Genomic DNA, 17,182 nt, shown 5'->3' with positions numbered 1-17,182 from the left:
TTCAGTTTTTTGACACTTTTCGAGGTAATCTGTGCAATCTTAATGCATCTTAAATGGTAGAATTTAGGATGTTGTTGCAGAAATATTTTGGGAGCAGTGGTGCTAGACAAGACTACCACTTAAATTACAGTAAAGGCCTTGGCAGTGGAGTTTTTATACCCATTTTAATAATCCTAACTTCCCTTTCCTACATTGCAAATAATTTCTATATGTGGTTTTGTTCTGTTTTGTTTTATTTTTAGATGGCTATTCATACGAAAAGGAAGCAATGGAAAATTGGATCAGCAAAAAGAAACGTACAAGTCCCATGACAAATCTTGTTCTTCCTTCAGTGGTACTTATACCAAATAGGACTCTGAAAATGGCCATTGATCGATGGCTGGAGACACATCAAAAATAAAACTGTTTATTTTATATTGCATTATTTATATTTTCTGTGACCTCATTTGAATGATTTAAAGGTAGATACTAATCAGACATTATTAAAAGCAAAACAGAAGGAGAAAGGTAAACTTCTTAAACTTGGTTACCTATAAAAACTATTTACTGGCTATTTTCATTCTTTAAAACATAGGGACTAAGTAACACATATAACATCTTTTCTATTTTTACTATAAAAGTCTTTTTATACTGGTGAAAAAAAGCTTAACCTGTAGAGAAGTAAAGTTTTACAACTTTAAATTGCCATGCTCAAATTTATTCTTGTTATAGATCATATTCCATTATAACCAAAGATAGGAATAATCTAGAATATAACAGATAAATCCTACTTAATAACTGTTCATTTGATAACTCTTTGGAATCCTTCTAAAGAGAATTTTTAGCAAAACAATTGTAGATTTGTTAATGACTAAATTGAGAAAATCACTTTGACATGTTTAATGAACAATTTTGTTAGATTCTCAGTTTGCAAGGTAGTAATGATTTCTCCCCCGTTGTCCAAACCTAGGTACAAGTTAGATGGAATAAATTATCAGATACGTCAAGTTGACTTTACTGAAACATATAAAGTGGCAAACTAGCCTCCTTTTAGAATTTAAAATTCTTAAAAGTTCTCACATAATAGTTTAAGCTAAGGTGACTATACATTTTTACACAATAGACTGATAGCTAATACAACACCCTGATAAACATTCAGAAGAAAACTTCAAGTTCGGGAAGCTGAGGTTGTGTTGACTCTCCATTCGTCTCACAAGTTGTTTACCAGAATGGAAGCCATTAGTGGGAAAGCTTGTTAGAACTAAACTCTAAGGGCAGGCAGGGACCAAGACTCTGTGCTTACCCCCAGAATCCTCATTGTCGTCGTTCTGAAATATGAAAATACAGAAATAAAAGGGAAAAATCAATGTAAGTATTTATTCCGTCAGCCTTTTCTAGTGTTTTATAAACTTATAGCTAATATGCTGTATGTTCACAGAAAGGTGGAAAGCTACCACAGAAATCTCCAAAAACCTGTTCTTTGTAATTGCTGCTTTGTAAAATTTGTCATCCTAATGTATTATTACTGAATTTTACTTCCTTTGTGTCACAGCTGGGATTCACAATACGTGATTCTAGGAGAGTATTTTTTTTTTTTCCTACTACACATGCTGCTCACATTCTTATTCATGAGGACAAAAAAAGGATGGGAACATGTTCTAGAAGGTGTTTTTCTATTGTATTCTATAGAGGAAGTATGCTAACATAATTCTAACAAAAGACTGGGTAAAATTGATAGAGCCCACCATTGGACTAGATATCTTTTGTTTTGATAAAATAATAGACTTATTTTCCAAAGAAGCCTGGCTGGTTTTCACATAAAAATTACTGAAAATCAGTGAAGTCATTGATAGAAAACACAGTAAAAGGTTGGTTATTTGCTAAATGTGTTAAAGAAGGTGATTTTCTTTTTTACGTTTCACTAGGATAGTTTCTTGTGAGATAGCTGAAAACTAAGATGCCAATTTACGAAAGTGAAGTGCATCTGTTTTTATATACAAACAAACCAAAGCTAAGCTGCTACTTCCCACAAACACAAGCAAACAAAAAACTAAATAAACCAAATCCAAACTCACCCATAGGAAAGGACACCACACGGCCCCTCTGCACTCTTGGGGGCCACCATCCGTGCAGGACTAGGCAGGAGCAGCTCTCACCTGCCTGCCCACTGCCCGGTCCTCAGCACTGACCAGTAGCATCCCAAGGAGACTGCACTTCCTGGGGTAATTGGACCAAATACCTTTACTAAGAATATCAATCAATCAAAATCATAAGGTAATGTATAATAAATTCTACTAATAGTCACACTGGCAGCATCACAGGAAGTCATCCAATAAGAATGATCTATTAATAGAGTTTTCCCCTCCTACCCAGTTTTTTGTTTTTTACCTTTAGTTTAAATATATGGCTTTCAAAAGAGACTGAAAATACTTTACTTGGCCTTGCTAGTAATAGCAGTAACCACACAATAACCTGAAGTTGCTTAGGCTTAAGATTCCAAGTCAGGATTTTATCACAATACAACAGTTTAATGTTCACACTCATTCATACTACTTTGTCTTTATAACCACATATTTCAGTTTCAAACACTTTTAACTCAAAGATAATAGAAATGTGAAGAACAAACTTTCACACTGGCACAGTGTTCAGTGTATGTATCGCCAAAGTGAGAGTTAAATACTGAAGATAACCTGTTGCCACTAAAACCACACACCAGGATTCCCGAACAGAAAAGTATAGAATGCTCTTCATGCGTTCTTCTCATTTCAGGCAAAAAGACTAATTTTGACCCTGGAATGTTTTGGGATTTCTAGAAGCCATTACCCTTGGTTCTGAAATTATTAAATAAAATTAAATATGTATTTCTAGTATTACTGAAAAACAGGCTTTCCACTTCTTTAGGATAACAAAATCACTCAGGATTTAAGCAAGGCAGATAGCTGACATCAGGATCTTCTCTACTTAGCCATTGTTTCATTTAATGCAAAACAAATTCTATTAATTGTCTTTATTCCATATGGAAAAGTACAGTAGTTGTGCAGAAACAAAACTACATAACAAAAGAGTAAGACTTCCACAAATATTAAAGAAAACAATAAACAATAAATAAGCCATAGTAGTTATAGCAGAACTCATGAAACGCCTCTAAAAAAAGACTGATAAAGCTGTACAAAGTACACTGTACACGCTCAGGAACAAATGAAGAATGACACCAGAAGAGTCCTATTCATACAAAACCATAATGATGCTCACAGGGACTTCATTACAACTATTCATTTTTAAAACATTCTGTAAATATAGAACTTCCTTCTCTCCAATTCTAGAAAATAAATTTCACATCCCAACATACAAAACAAATACACTCCCACCTCTCTCAAACTAGTATTTTAACATCCTCCAATAGCACACCATTTTCATATAAAAATACCTTTAAATCAAGGTTCACTCCTGTACCTTATCTTTACAAATGAATAATACATCAGTTTGGACTTAAGTAGCACCTCAAAGGTGTTCATAATAAATGAGATAAAGTGCTGTTACTGGTATACTGTTAACATGCCATATATATTATCGTTCAGTGCAATAACCAGCATGGACGAAGCTTAAAAAGAACATGCAAATATATGACTTTAAGATTACTTGAAATAGTTGTTATATTTACAAGTCTGAATACAACTTGGCTATATGATATATACAACATGTGGCTATAAAGTAATGACTGTATAATAAAACGAAAGCAATAACCAACCACACCTTAAGGATCCAAATTAAATATTGTCATTAGAGGACCTTGGAAGGCTTGTTCCAGGAGTGCTATCATTGATAAAAGCAGTTCGGGAACCAACTGAGAGCTAATTTACATGTCACCGAGAATGCTGTATTCTTAGTATTTTAGCCCCAATTCAACTTAACCACCAATCATGATTCCAAATGGTTTATACTGTTTCCAAATATTAAAAACACCTTGAAGCGGGAATATAGTTCCAAAAAAAGGAACCATAACACAGAAATAAGTGTTTAATCTTTTTAACGGAACTGCTATAAAGGGAACAATACTTGGATGTTCTTGTATTTTACTTAACAAAAGTCAGCCATATAACATGTATAGTCACATTCAGCTAGAAATTATTTATTTATATATATATACACACACACACAGGCATATACACACTGACCCTTGAACAACAAAGGTTTGAATTGTAGAGGTCCACTTATACACGGATTTTCTTTTCCCTGGTCAATACATACTACATGATCCACGGTTGGTTGAATACGAGGATGTGGAACCCTCCATAGGGCCGACTAAAAGTTACACTGTACATTTTTGACTGTACAGGGGATCGGCGCCCCTAAGTCCCATGTTGTTCAAGGGTCAACTGTATGTGTACGTGCATATATATATAAATTAAGATTTGACTCATTGGAACTGTAACTTGAAAATTCCATCTTTTCCAAAACACATCACCTGGATATTATGTCATGAGTTAAACTTATCACTAGACATTTACATTATCTAAAAAATAATATGATCTTACCACATAGCAAAGGCTAGGAGAAAAGTGATAAAAACCAAACAATTCCAAAAGAGAGAAGCATGAGTTAATGTCTTCTGGGCTGTCTTAAATTTTTAACTTAATAGGCATAACTAGTTGTAGTTTTCAATTCTGGTTAGCATTCTTATTTCTGGTGACTTCTATCTATTTATCAAAGAAGTTTAATCCCACATTTTCAATATATCAATGGCATCTGATCCACCCCCAAGGGAAAAATAAATATATGACTAAAGAGTAATTTTTCTCACAAACAACCATTTAATTACTACCAGGAGCCAACACACTGTTTTCCAAATACTACAAATGGGTCTCTCTTACGGCTCACACATTTGATTCTATGAATGATCGCTTTGGTTTTGCTGAAGGGAGGTGACTCCTGTGGGCTTCACTGCTGATGTGAGGCTGCTGTTTAGAGAGACTTTCCTGATACGCATGAGAAACAGTCTTAGTTATCCGGCTGTCTTGACAGTGAACTGGAATTTGGCACTTCTTTTCTTCTAGCTCCTTCCCCTGGGCCCCGTTGTGGACCCCTCCACCCAGAGTAGACACAGAACGGGTTTTGGCTTGGCTACTGTATCCTCCTGCTTGTTTGAGAGAGGGCTTCTCAGAGTGTGACGCCTGCAGGCCAGCCGCAGAAGGCGTGTTTGTCGGCAGCCCCTCTGGCACCGCGCAGTGCCAGGCGCGGCTGGGAGGGTGGCTCTGCTGCTGGAACCTCGCTGTCTTATCCATGATGCCCATGAACGGAGTGCTGCGCGGCCTGTGCTCAGCTGGGCCACTCGGAGCCTGGCTACCAACCTTGTCTTTTATTCGAGCATCTGGTCCTTGGACCTTGAAGCCCTCTGAAAAACTGCTGCTTGAAGCCAAACTACTGGTTGAACTTGACATCTTGATGCTGCTCGACGGGGAACCGGAAGAGCCTGAGCTGGTGAGGGAAGCCGGGTGCCGCACGTCGCTGCAGCTCCCAGGCCCGCCTGGGTTCAGAGGGGCTACGTCCACAGCCACGGTGGCACGAGACAGAAGCCTCTCTGCAGTTTTTATCTTACTCGGTAAAGGATACGCAGCGTCACCGTCACTGGTCTGCAGCTGGACGCTGGGGCTGGGCCCCAGCCGATCTCCCGAGTGGCCAGAAGCTGCTCCCGCAGTGAAGGTGCCTGTTCCCTCCACATGCTGGTTTCTGCCTCCGGCAGCGGGGGTGGCAGAGAGTCTTCCAGGCATGGGACTCGGGGGAGGATTCTGCGAAGAGACCTGCGTTTTCGAGCTAGCATTTCTCACGCCAGCTTGCCCAGAACCCAGGTGCTGGCTGGTCTTCACGATCTGCGCCTGCTTGGTGGGCTGCACCCTCAGCCCCGGCTGAGCGACCGGCTCCCTCGGGGGCTGGCTCATCCCTGGCCGATTCTGTGGCGATACCGGCCTCATTTTGGACTGGAGCCCTTCTTGAAGGTTTCGGATGTATGGGGAGGGGGCAGAGGAGGGCGGCTGGGGCCTGGGAGCGAGGGGAACAGATTCTTCCTGTGGAGAGGTCTCAGCCTCCTCAAGATGAAAGTGGTCGTTCAGGCCGGGGGTCGGGGCGTCCTCCTCGTGGTCCGAGTCAGCGGGGGGCGCTGGCGGCGGGCACTGCTGCTTCTGCTGCTGGCTTCTCTGGAGCTGCTTGCATTCCTCTTCTACGCGCGCCAGGAGCCTCCTGATCTCCTGGTTGGTGGGACAGAGCTTCACGGCTTCCCGCAAGTCAGCCAGAGCGGCCGTGAACTGCCTTTGTATTAAAAGAGACGATATAATTACAGGCCATGTAAGAACAAGCTCTGAACGTAACTGTTCATAAAGCAGCTCTGCTAAAAGAGAAGGTAGCTGAGTGAGTTCTGCACACTCACGGCGTGGACGGAAGCCATGGAACGAGCTTGGAGTTCCTTGGCTAAGTGGGAGCGCTGAACTCTAACGCAGACCTGCGCGGCTCCGGGGCCCTGCTGTCTATAAAGACCACTGGGCTGGGGTGAGCGCAGGCAGAAAGCAGTGGGGGTCAGAATCCTCTTAAGGTCACCTTCCCCATCCCTCTCACCACCTCCACCTACAACTCAAGACCGATGGACTCCACCCAGCCTGCCCGCCACTGCCTCCCAGTGTCTGTAGTCGGCGGTCTCACTGATAACATGCACTAAGCTAGGAACTTTATGCTGCAGTACATGTCAGCTGTGGGGATAGTTACTGAGATGTCTGGAGAAAATAAACGTTTAGCCACTGCTAATGATAGCCACTGCTGCGCCTTCTGGAAGCTACCTGTTCAGTATTAAAAGGGAGGAGAGGCACTGAGTGATGCTCATGAATCAGAAGCCCCCAAAGTCAAAGCAGCAGCTTTGATGTCAGAGAAAGACAAGCAGGCTTCTCTAGTCACGGTCACATGTCCAACCCCAGACGGTACCTGCTGCTCCTCTTTGCTCTCGCTCTGGCGTAAAAGGCTTCATAGGACTTTGGTTTCAACTCGAGAGCCTTGGAAGCAAATTCTTCTGCCATGCCGAAGTCCTGGTATCAATATTTAAATACACAAGTCAGAAGCAGCACTGAAACATGATTACAGGCAACCTTTTAATAAGAGTTTTGCTCTAGAGGTTAGTAGAGAATTGGGACACAATTGGAGCGAGATGAAGGGGAAGGTAGGTTGGTTTTTTTGTTGTGAAGTTAGGAGACAGTTACAGCTTATTAATATTCTTACAAGAAGAATCCCACAGAGAAGCAAAAATCGGTGACTCAGGAGAGAGAGAGAACGGTGGTGGAAGCAGCGCAGCAGAGGCGAGGGCTGATGGGAGCCCGCCCCCGGGGGGAGGGGGAGCCTCAGAGGGGCCCGGACACTGCAGCACCTGCAGCAGGAAGGCGGGCAGAGTATGTGGGCGCAGAAGAAGGCAGGTCACAGATTTGGTGGAGGGAGGATGAAGTTAAAAAAAAAAAAAAAAAGAAAAACTAAGAAATTGGTACTGAAACAAATCTAGTTACTAGTTACAAGTTAACTGTGAGTTAACTGCAATTAATTACAAATTAACCAGTTCCTGGCTTACCCTCTGAGCAAACATAATAACACTAAGCTGATTATAACACATTTGTGTTGGACTTTACAATGATGCCCTTTCCTTCTGAATCTGGGGACAGCCGCTCGTGAAAGTGCTGGCAGCGTGCAGTTGGGCAAGGGTGGAGGAGCAGTTTGCATGTGCTTGTCATCACGGAGGCAGAGAAACTACGTCCATGTGCACTCTCTCAGCACCTTGGGAGGTGGGTGGGGCTGTGATCTAATGATGGTCACCCCAGACAAGCAGCTCCCCATGCGCCACGTTCACAGAAAAGTGCAAACAAACCAGACAGGAGGTCTCATGATTTGGTCTGTAGAAGGGCAGGCCTTCACCACTGTGAGAACAGCTAAAGGACTGGAATAAGGGGCCCGGCTTACATTTGTTTTTCTTCGGCAGCGAGACAAATTGAGATAGAGGGAAACCCTTAGCTCATTGAACGGTCTCATGTCCTCTCCAAATCCTTCTCGAGGAAACTTCCTTAAGGCATACTGGTACCTCTGGGCTGCCTCTTTCATCTTCCCTTTCTAGGATTCAAAAATCAGAGAAATTTATCGTTTCCAGAGGCTCCAAGATGAATAAAGATCCTAATGAGGACAGGCCACGGCCAGAACTGGTCCACTAACCGGCCTGGACACGCAGCTTCACTGTCTGCCTAGGCGTCTGCAACCAGAGCTGGGTTTACAGGAAGGGATCTGTGAACTGCTAAACCCATAACCATCAATCTTAAAACATCAGATTATCTTCTCTGTTACATATTTTTGACAACCATTTCATGAATGATCTCTCATCTAAAGATACTTACTTTAATGCAGAGTGTAACAGAAATCAAATGGAAAAACCACACCGTCCCTAAGGCAAGTAGTCTTGTGGATAAACCTAGAGCTGCTGTAGAATGATAATTTTTCTTTTAAGAGGAACTAAAGCACGGGCTTTAAAACTCAGCACAGCACTGCACGTCATTTTCAGGGCTAAAGAAATCCATTTGTTCTGTTGGTTCTGTTGCACAGCAGGTATGAAGTCTGTCGAAAATGGCTAATAATTGCCTACCAAAATTCATATTAAAACCACTTCAAAGCCACAACAATACACACTCTGACCTCAATTTCAAACTGATTCCAGGCCAGGAACCCTGCTGGGTCATGCTATATGCCTATTTATTTGTTGTTATTAAAAAAGAAAAGGAAAAACTAAAACATAGAAAGTACAGCAGCTTCATGCCAAAAAGGATTAAAATGGTCATGATGTAGTTTTTTGTTTTCATCATCTTTTAATTCTGTCTAATCACAGACCTGGAAAGAAAAATGATCTATGGAAATGGCCTGAGCATCTCTCTAAACTCGGGGCTGGCAAACTACGGTTTCTGGGCCAAACCCGGCCTGCCACCTGTTTCTACAAACACAGTTTGACTGGGACACGGCCTGGCTCATTTGTCTGTGTGTTATCTTGGCTGCGTCTGTGCCACAAGAACAAAGCTAGAGGGCTGTGACAGGGACCACAGAGCAAAGCCTGACATGGTTACTACCTGACTCTTTCCAGATGAAGTGTACTACCCTCCGATCTAAACTGCATGTCTTAGTTTGAACATTTTTACTTTAAAGTCAAATTTACTAATCTTTAAATTGCCTTTCCATTTCTAAGGGAAAATGAGAAAAAGAAATTAATTCCACCTCCTGAGTAACTGAGTATTATCTATTACTTGACTATTTTAAGTAAAAACCTCTCCAGAAACAGTTTCAAATTCCAGAAGCTTACAGACGTTAAAATTAAGATAATAAAGGCTTGGGAGATTTCATGATTCCTTTCTTCTGAAAATGTCTCCCGAGTGTTCCTTTCCCATGTCTCATGATTCCAAGCACCAAGGAATTTCCTGTAGGATGTGCCTGTTAAACAAGAGGCACCTCTGCCTTCATATCAAGGCTTCAGGCTGTAAGTCACAGTCACAGCCCCACGGATTTGTTCAGAAATACTGGTTCTCAAACACAAAGAGCAGTGCTTTCCACCTTGAAGATTCTGCTGTGAGGATATCAAAGCCTGGGCACGAGGCTAGGTTAGCGCTTCCCAGAACTTCTATTAGCTAAGCTATACACATTCCGTGCAGTAGCACAGCTACATCCATTATACCCCAAACTAAGAGACTGCTCATAGGTTGTTACAGGATCATGAGAAAAGGGCAACACCACTTACTTTGTACATCAAGTTCCCTTCCTCCATCAACTTCTGTAAAAGTATAATCAGAATATCAGGTTTGGAAGTAGCCATCGCCCAAGCAGCATTTCCTGCAAAATAAACATGCGTTCAGAGGCATTCCAGTGGGCTTGGAGCAAAGGAGCTCAATGCTTCCGTGTCCCCGTCACAGCTAAGCCCACAAACAGCAGGGAACCCAGCTGCAGAGGACACTGCGGCGTGTCCTGCAGGCCCCGCGTGACAATACAGCGAAGGGAAGGGAGCATTTAGCGGGGAGCTGCACCCCGCACACCCTGTCACTTGGGGGGACAAGAGTACTGGGACACGCAAGCATCAGCGCAGCCACGAGCCACCCCTCCTTTCTATGGGGATTTGCTTCCCAATCATCTCTTTAGTTCCCTGCAGCGCTGTCAGGACCACGTGCAGGTGGAGGCGAGGCTTCTCAGCGTCTCTCACACTCGCTGCAGAGTCACCACCAAATCCACTCTGAGACGCCAGCTCTGGCCCTGCTGCCCTCCTCCCACCATCCCCGCCCCCGGCCTCCCTGCTCCCGCCTGTGTCTCCTTCTCTCCCGGCTGACGGCACAGCCACACCTCTGTCTAAGCCTCTTCTGAACACGCACAGGGAGCAACGCTTAGGGGCACAGCCTCACGAGTCGGACTCAGGTTCAAGGTGACCTGCCGCTCACTATGACCTCAGGGGAGCTATTCACCATCTTCAGGCCTGGGGTTCCTCCTCTGTAACATGATGCTTTCATCATTCCCTACTTATAGGGTAGGTGAGGATGAGATAAGTTAAAACACGAAACTGCTCAGAATAGCTCCTGATACCATGAGCTGCTTAATAATGTCATTTCACCACCTTCATCGCAGACCCCTCCCCAGAACTGCTGGCAGCCAAAGGTCTGACGTGAAACCAGAAAAGACAGTGCCGTATGGGGCGCTCTTCCCCACACGCTGAACCCTGTGCCGAGTTCCAACCTCCTCAGAGCTCCGGCCCCTGACATTACCCTCAAGTCACCCCATCTCATCTCCAGTGAGTCCCGAGAACTCTCCCTCCCAGAACCTGTGCTAGGGTTGCCACTGCCCTTCCCAGCGGACTAGCGCCACGTCCCGAACAGCAGTCCTCGCGCTCGGCTGCTCATTACGACCACCCTCCAGCTCTCGCCCACCCGCCCTCGGGCCCTCCCCACACAGGCCCCCGGAACTGCTCCCCTGTGGCTCCCACGCATCCCCAGCACCCCCAGGGCTGGGCTGGCCTTCAACACTGGCCTCTGCTTTCTGCCCACATGGGTTGTAATAATATGAGTCTTTTACACACTCTGAATGACTGTGATTAACTGAGCCTTAGAGAGGGACAAAAAAAATCTCCACACACCTGACATCTTACTTCTTAACCTGGGAGCAGGTGAGTACGGTCCCTCGCGTACTCTAAAATCTGAAGCTACCCTCCCTCTCGCTGGTGAGCTGCAGAGTTTACTGACCTAACTTGGCTCCTTTTCTCAGCAGTGTAATCACTACAGATGTGTTTCGACAACCGATGGCTCTGTCCAAGGGCCGCATGCCGCTGTGGTCCACGTGCTCGATCACGGCCCCCTTGTCGATCAGGTACAGCACCTGCAAAAGGGAGACACAGGCCCTGAGGGCGCGGGTAGCAGGAGCCCTCACCTGGCCCAACGCTGCAGCCGGTTTAGGAGCTGGCGGTCTTAGCTTCACTCTGGTCGCAGATGCTTCTGGCCTAACGGGATCCTAGAAGGGAAATGAAGCTGACATAGAACAGAGCAGAGGAGCTGCAATGCACAGCTCAAACCCGCTCTGCTAAAGTGATTTTGATGTTGGCAATGAGACAAGCAGGTGGATGTTCCCAGGGCGGGACGTGTGTCTGTGCACCCACAGACCACAGACAGTACACGCACGCTGTCACCTGTCTGTCTCACCCCACTTCCCAGGCCACAGAGACGAGATACTGTCAGCTTTTCATCTCCAATTACTTAGGAGGCAGACTTCTGCCATAGCTCCAACGTGCTGGCAGGTTATGGCAATGGCACTTCAGAAACACTCAGCTCCACACAGCCTGGGTACAGAAGCTGGGAAGATCAGGATCAACGGGACCCAATTATAACTCACTTTAAGGCTCAGGAAAGAGACCTGAATACGGGCACCGTAAAGATGGCAAAGACTGACTTGATGTGATAAAGTAGCTGTCACCTAGACTAAACAGAGAACAACAGGAAAAACCATGCTGGCCACTAAAATTGCTCTATTCACGGGAAAAGTCTGTAGCCTGCTTAGATTTTCATGTGGATCTGTTAGATCCTATCAGTCTACCAGCTGTTCAAAATGACACTAGAGGGATTAATATCCAGAATATATAAAGAACTCCTACAACTCAACAACAAAAACCTCAAAAATCCAATTTAAAAATAGGTAAAGGTTGTGATAAGCCATAATGGAAAAGAATATGAAAAAGAATATATATATATACATATATATGTGTGTGTGTAACTGAGTCACTTTGCTGTACAGCAGAAATTAACACATTGTAAATCAACTATACTTCAATAAAATTTAAAAAATAGGCAAAGGATCTGAATGGATATTTTTCCAAAGGTGATATACAAATAGCCAATAAGCATGTGAGAAGATGCTCATCATCACTAGGGAACTGCAAATCAAAACCACAACAAGCTATTAACTGTTAGGATGGATGCTATCAAAAAAAAGAACGAAACAGAACATAAGTGCTGGAGAGGGTGTGGAGAAACAGGTAGCCATGTGCACTGTTGGTGGGAATGTAAAATGATGCACCCACTATGGATGCAGCATTGAGCTTCCTCAAAAAATTAAAAATAGAATTACTCCTCGATTGAGCAATCTTATATCTGGGTATCTATCCAAAAGAATGGATAGATCTCAAAAACTTTGCAGGCTCTCGAAGAGATGTTTGCATACCCATGTTCGTAACAGCACTATTCATAATAGCCAAGAGGTGGAAGCAACCCAAGTGCCCAATGATGGATGAATGGATTAACAAAATGTGGTAAATACATAAATGGAATATTATTCAGCCTTAAAAAAAAGGACATCCTGACGTATGCTATAACATGGATGAACCTAGAAGACATCATGCCAAGTGAAATAAGTCAGTCACAAAACGACAATATTGTATGATTCCACTTGTATTCAGGGACCTAGAGCTGTCATTCACAGAGATGGAAAGTAGAAAGGTGGTTGCCGGGAGCAGCGGGTAATGAGGGCTTGCTGTTTAACGGGTGCAGTTTCAGTTTTACAAGACAAAAAGAGCCTGGACTTTGGCTGCACAACGATGTGAAATGTACGCAACACTACTGAACTCTTCACCTAGGAATGGTTACGATGGTAAATTTTATGTTATGTGTTTTTACCAAAATTTTTTTTAAATGACACTTAGAATGCTAAAGATCCTTCACTCTTCCCTAATGTTGATAAACTACAGGATCTGGTAATGTAACATAAGCTGAAAAAGAAAAGTGTGGAGATGTGAGGTTTAGTTAAATAGCTGTTTCTGAAAATCGACATTTAAGTACAGTTTATAATGTCCAGGAAATTGAAACTATTTAACTGTAACATCACTGCCTTGTAAAACCATCAGGCACAGACGTGCAGGGTGGGGATGGCTTCTGCTCCAAGGTCCACAGCCCCCAGCAATACAGCACCTGTCTGTCTAGCTAGTCCTCTCCTTAGACACACGTTAACGATTCATAAACGATAATTCGCAAGGAGAAATGAACATTCCTCCAGCACCTGCTTGGTGCCTGGGATATGGACACTGACAAAGTGGTTTTTACCCTGAAAGACATCTTGTGGCTTTTAGTTTATTAAGGTTTTATCCCTTTATTCCTCAATGAGACTTAGGCCTTTGGCAAAGAGATAAAGACAGTGCCCAAAGCATTTTCTATTATTTCCAGACAAAGCCACATCGATTTAAAAACAAACCAACTGATTATTTGATTACTAATTTCTCACATATATAAAAGTGATTTTTAAATGATCTATACAGGAATTCTATTTACATGGAAATTGTAAGAAAATAAAACGACATATGCACGTGTGTACACATATTCACGTATGTGCATGCAGCTTGTAATCATGGAATTTTAAGCCTTTAGAGTCTATTAAAATCTTTACCCCAGTTCTGGAATAGACCGCGTGCCACAGAATTAGAGGAAAACGAAAGCCACCCCACAGCACACACGTATGCCCCGGCCACATGGGGCCAGCGTCATGCACACTTGGGGATGGCTCAGCTCCCGAGTTTCCACGCGGCCCAGACGCCTGGCACAGGTGGGGAGCGTGGCCGCCGCGGTACCTACGGTCTCCGCATCGCCGTAGAAGGCGGCCAGGTCCAGGGGGCTGCGGCCGTTCTTGTCCGTCTGGTCGATCTTGGCTCCTTCCTCCACCAGGAACTGGACCACAGCCCTGTGCCCTTTCAGACAAGCCCAGCTTAATGCCGACAGACCCTCTTTGTCCAGAGAAGAAAGGGCGGCACCTGAAAGAGAAGCCCATTCACAGAACGTGAGCGTGGAAAGACAAGGCCAGAGGCAGACCCTTTCACACCCGCATCTGAAGCCAAGGGTGAAATGACCATCCCTGCTGCAGCTGAATAAAGGGTACGTGGGACGTATCCCTATTCCCTCTACCTGTGTGCAAGTTAAAAAATGTCCATGACAAGAACACTTAACAAAAATATTTTTTTTCAAAAACAAAACAAAGACAACAACAAAAAAAACTAAATCAGAAAGTACTAAACGAGTCTGCCAAAGCTCTTGCCCTTGTCCATCCAAGAGAACCCCACGCGGGGGAGGGCAGCGCGGCTACCTTTCGAAAGGAGAAATTCCACGGTGCTCAAGTGCCCTTCACAAGCAGCCACCATGAGGGGCGTCCGGCCCTGCTTGTCACTTAGGTTCACGTCACAGCCACGGTCCAACAGCAACCTAATGATCTGAAAGAAACACTCGAGATTACACGCTTCCTGCTGCCCCTTAAATCACGTGCTCTCTACCCGGGACGGTTTTTCCACCTTTCAGAGTAGTGAAAGGACTCTCCTCTTTTTGAAAACCCCTGTAAGCCGTGTGATCCACGGGGCCTGTAAAATCTTTCTGCTGTATTCCTTTGAACAGACTCTTCTCCCAAATACATCTTCTCTTTAACAAGCCTAATTCATTACTATGTCTATAAAACATGCACACACAGGCAGAAGTTTGGAGGAGGGAGGATTCCAAGCACAGTCAAGTGATGACAGGACAGCCACTAGGGGCACGTGGGGAGCTGAGCAGAACTAAAGGGGGCGCACGACAGCCACGGCCCCGCGGCGGCGCTGACACCTCGTTCCTGCAGCAGGAGGGCACGGCACGGGCAACGGATGCGACAACACTCACCCACCCCCTCCCCTCAGCAGTCTGCTTCCTGAGGCTCAGGACGGGGGGACCTTCATAGCAGGTGATTTTTAGCAAAGCTTCCTGGAGGAGTTTCAGCCTCCAAGTTATGCCTTTAAACAGTACATGGTGAGAAGGGGAAAAACAACCCAGAGAGGCGACTCCTACAGTGACCATCCTGGAGGGAACTGCTCTGTCCAGGGGGTTGTGGTCCAGCCTCTCCCTCTGGCACCACGCTTCTTTTATTGCCACCACAGCAGAAGGTGGCGTATTCCCACTGCTCTCTTGTTCTTGACACACTAACAAGTGTCTCCAGACTTCCGCATGACTTAGGGAACACGGAGAACAGGAGAGAGGACTATCAGCTAGGGCATCGCAAGGACTTGTGAGACTGACAGGGAGTGGCCGGTACAAACCAAGCTCTTAGAAACGGGAAGGAGAAAAGCCAGAATCTCGGTGGGGCACCCTCACAGCTCCTACCAGCAGGGCCAGCAGGAATCGGAAGGGTGGCGACTCCACGCTGTAAACCTGGGTCTAGAAAATTCCTTCTATAACGGACATGATGGTGAAATCCATCTGTCTGTCTGCAGCTGTGTGTAAGCTGGTGCCGGGCATGGGGTAGATACACGGTCACTGTTTACAAAATGAAGGAATAAATGACTGAACCACTGCTATCAAGGACCCCTTGCTCCCTTAATTAAACTAAAAGCAACGATGCGTCGCTCCCTGTAAAAGAAACCAGCCTGAATCACAGTGCAGGACCAGAGGGAAAAGGCTTCCCCTCCCAAGGAGCACAACAAGGCCGCTCTTCCCCCAAGCCTGCCGGACAAGTGCGTCGCACAGCCACAGCAGCCGCTGTGTCACAGCAAGTCTTCTGCTGTCGGGACGGGGTGCTCCCGCTCCACGTCCCCTCCCCGGTTACGGGGAAGCAGCTGTGGGTCTCTGACCTGGTTGCCGGCCTTGCTCCCAGTTACCAGCCAACGTGGCTGACTGAGCTAGCCTGTCAAAGGTCTGCCTTGATACAGCAGTGCTCACGGCACAAGCAGAAGCCAAGAACGTGAAGAAGACAGGGCCCAGCAGGGGAGACGGGCAGTAGCGAACTCCATCCCATTCACTGTTTCTGAAGCGCTCGGGGTCCCCCGGGTACCTGCCAATGCCCCTGGCGTGCCGCGCAGAACAACGGAGGGACGCCTCTCCTGTTAGTCCGAGACGCGGCGGCTCCACGCTCCAGCAGCAGCTCGCAGACCTCCAGCTTGCCTCGTCCTGCAGCGGCCGTCAGGGCTAGAGGGAGGTCACAGGGGAGGAGTGGTCTGTTAGCGTGACGGCCACATGGCGGTGGCTAAAGGGGGCCGCAGGTTCTCCCACACCCCTCCCGCTGAGAGCAGGGGGACCGTGCATCCTGCCCCCCTTGAATCTGGGTAGGCTCTGTGACACCTTTCTCTTTCTTTCTTTTTAAAAAATTTTTTTTTGGCTGCATCAGGTCTTAGTTGCAGCACGCAGGACCTTTCGTTATGGCATGCGGGCTCTTCGTTGTGGCACGCCGGCTTCTCTCTAGTTGTGGGGCGTGGGTTTTCTCTCTCTAGTTGTGGCGCGCGGGCTCCAGAGCGCGTGGACTCTGTAGCTGTGGCCCGCAGGCTCCAGAGTGTGTGGGCTCTGTAGTTTGCAGCACGCAGGCTCTCTAGTTGAGGCATGTGGGCACAGTAGTTGTGGCGCGTGGGCTTAGTTGCTCTGCGGCATATGGGATCTTAGCTCCCCGACCAGGGATTGAACCTGCGTCCCCTGAGTTGGAAGGTGGATTATTTACCACTGGACCACCAGGGAAGTCCCTCTGTGACCCCTTTGACCAACAGAACGGAGCAGAAATGATGCTGTGCCAGTGTGTGGGCCCAGGCCCTAAGGTGGGCAACTTCCACTTCCTCGAGCACTCCTTGGATCCAGCTGCCACGCTGTGAGGAAGCCCAAGCAGCCCTGAGGTGAGACCCACTGGGAGAAGCTGTGCA

At 45.7% G+C, this 17,182-nt stretch overlaps 2 protein-coding genes across 13 annotated transcripts in view; one reads left to right on the top strand and one right to left on the bottom strand.

The window, feature by feature from the left end:
- The window catches only part of WDSUB1 (WD repeat, sterile alpha motif and U-box domain containing 1), a 73,276-nt gene extending 72,855 nt beyond the window's left edge, over positions 1 to 421 (top strand). For all 7 annotated transcript variants that reach the window (XM_082465095.1, XM_082465100.1, XM_082465097.1 and 4 more), the window contains one exon: positions 243 to 421. In XM_082465095.1, coding sequence (XP_082321221.1) covers positions 243 to 400 — 158 coding nt within the window. In that variant the 3' untranslated portion in view covers positions 401 to 421. The remainder of the gene's footprint in view (positions 1 to 242) is intronic.
- A 2,550-nt stretch (positions 422 to 2,971) lies between these two features.
- TANC1 (tetratricopeptide repeat, ankyrin repeat and coiled-coil containing 1) overlaps positions 2,972 to 17,182 on the bottom strand; it is a 237,416-nt gene continuing 223,205 nt past the window's right edge. For all 6 annotated transcript variants that reach the window (XM_082464864.1, XM_082464866.1, XM_082464865.1 and 3 more), the window contains 8 exons: positions 16,330 to 16,463; positions 14,626 to 14,749; positions 14,121 to 14,296; positions 11,253 to 11,385; positions 9,770 to 9,861; positions 7,963 to 8,109; positions 6,946 to 7,046; positions 2,972 to 6,282 (listed from right to left, as the gene is read on the bottom strand). In XM_082464864.1, the coding sequence (XP_082320990.1) occupies positions 4,854 to 6,282; positions 6,946 to 7,046; positions 7,963 to 8,109; positions 9,770 to 9,861; positions 11,253 to 11,385; positions 14,121 to 14,296; positions 14,626 to 14,749; positions 16,330 to 16,463 (2,336 nt within the window). In that variant the 3' untranslated portion in view covers positions 2,972 to 4,853. The remainder of the gene's footprint in view (positions 6,283 to 6,945; positions 7,047 to 7,962; positions 8,110 to 9,769; positions 9,862 to 11,252; positions 11,386 to 14,120; positions 14,297 to 14,625; positions 14,750 to 16,329; positions 16,464 to 17,182) is intronic.

The sequence above is a fragment of the Balaenoptera physalus genome, assembly GCF_965194825.1.
Source record: "Balaenoptera physalus genome assembly, chromosome: 6".
Lineage (NCBI taxonomy): Eukaryota > Metazoa > Chordata > Mammalia > Artiodactyla > Balaenopteridae > Balaenoptera > Balaenoptera physalus.
The sequence above is the reverse complement of the archived record's forward strand: the minus strand, read 5'-3'. Positions and strand labels throughout refer to the sequence as shown.